The following is a 3,398-nucleotide window of genomic DNA, read 5'->3' as shown; positions in this document are numbered from 1 at the left end:
GAAGATGGTAAGAAATCATGAACACAATCTACAAATACTATGGGATATCAAGAAAAGGCCAAATTTAAGAATTATTGGGATTGAGGAAGGCTTAAAGAAACAAACCAAAGGAATGAACAATCTATTCAACGAAATAATATCAGAAAATTTCCCAAATCTGAAGAATGAAATGGAAAATCAAGTTCAAGAGGCTTATAGGACTCCAAATACACAAAATTACAACAGACTCACACCAAGGCACATTATAATGAAAATACCTAACGTGAGACTCCAAGGCGGCCACGGCTTGGACAGACTGTGCACCGTGCGCAGGCGCGGTTCTAGACCTCGCTGCAGCCCCCGTCGCCACCGGGAGTCGCACCCACTGAGTCCGCCCGCTGGCGGGTCAGTACGCTCGCCCTCCTCCGCCCTCCCGGGTTTCCACAGTGCCCTATGCACCCAGATGGCGGAGCTGCGGCCTAGCGGCGCCCCCGGCCCCACCGGGCCCCCGGCCCCTGGCCCTACTGCCCCTCCGGCCTTCACCTCGCTCTTCCCCCCGGTCTGCACGCCATCTACGGAGAGTGCCGCCGCCTTTACCCTGACCAGCCGAACCCCCTCCAGGTTACCGCTATCGTCAAGTACTGGACTGAGTCTTCTCCATGACAACTTCTTACTGCCTCTGGAGATGACAGTCACTAGGCTGTACAGGGCTGAGGCTGAGGCCAGCACCCCCTGTCAATGGGAGAATGCAGAGAAGGTTGACAATGTGAAGAGCCACCTGCTCTGTAAGGGGTTGGGTGGCCCAGACCCTTTGGACTATGTTAGCATGTACAGGAACATGGGGAGCCCTTCTGCCAACATTCCTGAGCACTGGCACTACATCAGCTTTGGCCTGAGTGATCTCTATGGTGACAACAGAGTCCATGAGTTTACTGGAACAGATGGACCTAGCGGTTTTGGCTTTGAGTTGACATTTCGCCTAAAGAGAGAAACGGGGGAGTCTGCACCACCAACATGGCCCGCAGAGCTAATGCAGGGCCTGGCCCGATATGTGTTCCAGTCAGAGAACACCTTCTGCAGTGGGGACCATGTATCTTGGCATAGCCCTTTGGATAACAGTGAGTCAAGAATTCAGCACATGCTGCTGACAGAGGACCCACAGATGCAGCCTGTGCAGACACCCTTTGGGGTAGTTACCTTCCTCCAGATTGTTGGCGTCTGCACTGAGGAGCTACACTCAGCCCAGCAGTGGAATGGGCAGGGCATCCTGGAACTGCTGCGGATGGTGCCTGTCGCTGGTGGCCCCTGGCTGATAACTGACATGCGGAGGGGAGAGACCATATTTGAGATCGATCCACACCTGCAACAGGAGAGAGTTGACAAAGGCATTGAGACAGACGGCTCCAACCTGAGCGGTGTCAGTGCCAAGTGTGCCTGGGATGATCTGAGCCGGCCCCCTGAGGACGATGAAGACAGCCGGAGCATCTGCATTGGCACACAACCCCGACGGCTCTCTGGCAAAGACACAGAGCAGATCCGAGAGACCCTGAGGAGAAGACTTGAGATCAACAGCAAACCTGTCCTTCCACCCATCAACCCTCAGATCAACCCTCAGCGGCAGAATGGCCTCACCCACGACCGGGCCCCGAGCCGCAAAGACAGCCTGGAAAGCGACAGCTCCACCACCATTATTCCCCACGAGCTCATACGCACGCGACAACTGGAGAGCGTACATCTGAAATTCAACCAGGAGTCAGGAGCTCTCATTCCTCTCTGCCTAAGGGGCAGGCTCCTGCGTGGACAGCACTTTACATATAAAAGTATCACAGGTGATATGGCCATCACATTTGTCTCCACAGGAGTGGAAGGTGCCTTTGCCACTGAGGAGCATCCTTACGCAGCTCATGGACCCTGGTTACAAATTTTGTTGACTGAAGAATTTGTAGAGAAAATGTTGGAGGACTTAGAAGATTTGACTTCTCCAGAGGAATTCAAACTTCCCAAAGAGTACAGATGGCCTGAAAAGAAGCTCAAAGTCTCCATCCTTCCGGATGTGGTGTTCGACAGTCCTCTGCACTAGCCTGGGCTGGGCCCTGCTGGGGCCAAGGGGAGCCCAGCTGCTCTCTAGTGACTTCTGGTATAACAACTGCATAAAAGGACAAGTGTGAGGACGACTGTGCAACTGCCACGCATGGCCACAGGCCCCCACCTCACTTCCAGCGCACCTGACCAGGCCCTCGTCCCACTGGGCCAGTAAGCAGGCACATGCAAACCCTCCCCACCTCCTGGCACCACAGGTTCTGGTTTGAGATTTGACTCTGGACCCTTGATGTGCCCTTGGGTGGAGACAGGCCTTGTCCTCATCTACCCCTGCCACCCAGACCGGTGCAGAGTACATGTGGGTGGCTGCCCAGTTCAGCCCCGCACATCTTTGCTCATTCAGCTGCTCCAGCCATGGAACAATCCCTATGATCACGTTTGATTTTCTTCCTTATTTTATTTTGTAGAAACCAAATCATATTTTATAGCGTGGCAAAGATGTCCAGAAGCCGTCTGTATAATGTTTTTTAAACAGAACTTTATTCCCAGGTGAACTTTCTCATTCTCTCAAACAGGGGCCTGGGGCTCTGTTGGCCCCTGTGCCTCCACCAGAGGAGGAGCCCAGATCCTGGAGCAGTCCCTGCTTCCCAGAGGAACTTTTCTTCCTATCTGGGCCGGAGGAGCCTGGGCACTCTACATACAGCCTCGAGCCCAGTTAAGCTGGTGCCAGGAAGCAGTGCTGCTGCTATTTTCCAAGTGAACTTGGTCCCCACAAGGTTCAGGGGTCTTCAGGGACTCGAAGATTTGGTGGCCCCAGTCTCAACTTCCAGACCTTTCCCACGACCAGGCCTACCAGGAGAAGGCAAAACACACCACATTGTACACCTCACAGACCATTGCCATCTGCTACTCAGGGCCTAGGTCTCCAGCTCTTCGACCACCCCTGTCCCCTTTCCTCATCCTCTAGGCTTGCCAGCACCCAGGCTGCAGGACTCTGGCTTATTAAAAATTGAAAAATCAGTCTTTCACCATTTCTTTCACTTTGATTTTGCTTATACTGCTCTCTGCCAGCCCACCCAGCCCTGCCCCAATATTCCCTGCATCCATTCTTTTCTCGTTTTTCATCCCCTTTTCATTGTCCTGTCTCCTTTCTGCATCCTGGCCTCTTGTGGTGCTTTGTCCCTCAACCCCAGTCCTACAGATCTCACAGTTTGCCTTCTGGAAGCCAACCTATCTCTGGCCCACTCTTCTGGAGTTCTCTGGAGTTGTCTCACACTTCTGACCTGGAATTAGCAAGCCCCTTTCCTGTCCTTTTAGCCTCTAGGGAACTTCCAAAATCACCCTTCAGACCTCTCCAAAGTAAAGTTTTGTTTGTCATG

At 53.1% G+C, this 3,398-nt stretch overlaps 1 protein-coding gene across 1 annotated transcript; it reads left to right on the top strand.

Moving 5' to 3' along the window:
* The first annotated feature begins 776 nt into the window (after positions 1-776).
* Positions 777-2,197, top strand: LOC306671107 (suppressor of fused homolog). The gene has a single exon (XM_079156344.1). The coding sequence runs from the start codon at positions 806-808 to the stop codon at positions 2,057-2,059; it is 1,254 nt and encodes a 417-aa protein (XP_079012470.1). The 5' UTR covers positions 777-805; the 3' UTR covers positions 2,060-2,197.
* The last annotated feature ends 1,201 nt before the right edge of the window (positions 2,198-3,398 follow it).

This window comes from Sciurus vulgaris (assembly GCF_902686455.1).
Source record: "Sciurus vulgaris genome assembly, chromosome: 10".
NCBI lineage: Eukaryota > Metazoa > Chordata > Mammalia > Rodentia > Sciuridae > Sciurus > Sciurus vulgaris.
Note: the sequence above shows the minus strand (reverse complement) of the source record. Positions and strands in the feature narration are given on the sequence as shown.

What these genes read in the sequence shown, in the direction of transcription:
- LOC306671107 (XM_079156344.1), top strand. Translation starts at nt 806, where the DNA reads ATGTACAGGAACATGGGGAGCCCTTCTGCCAACATTCCTGAGCACTGG.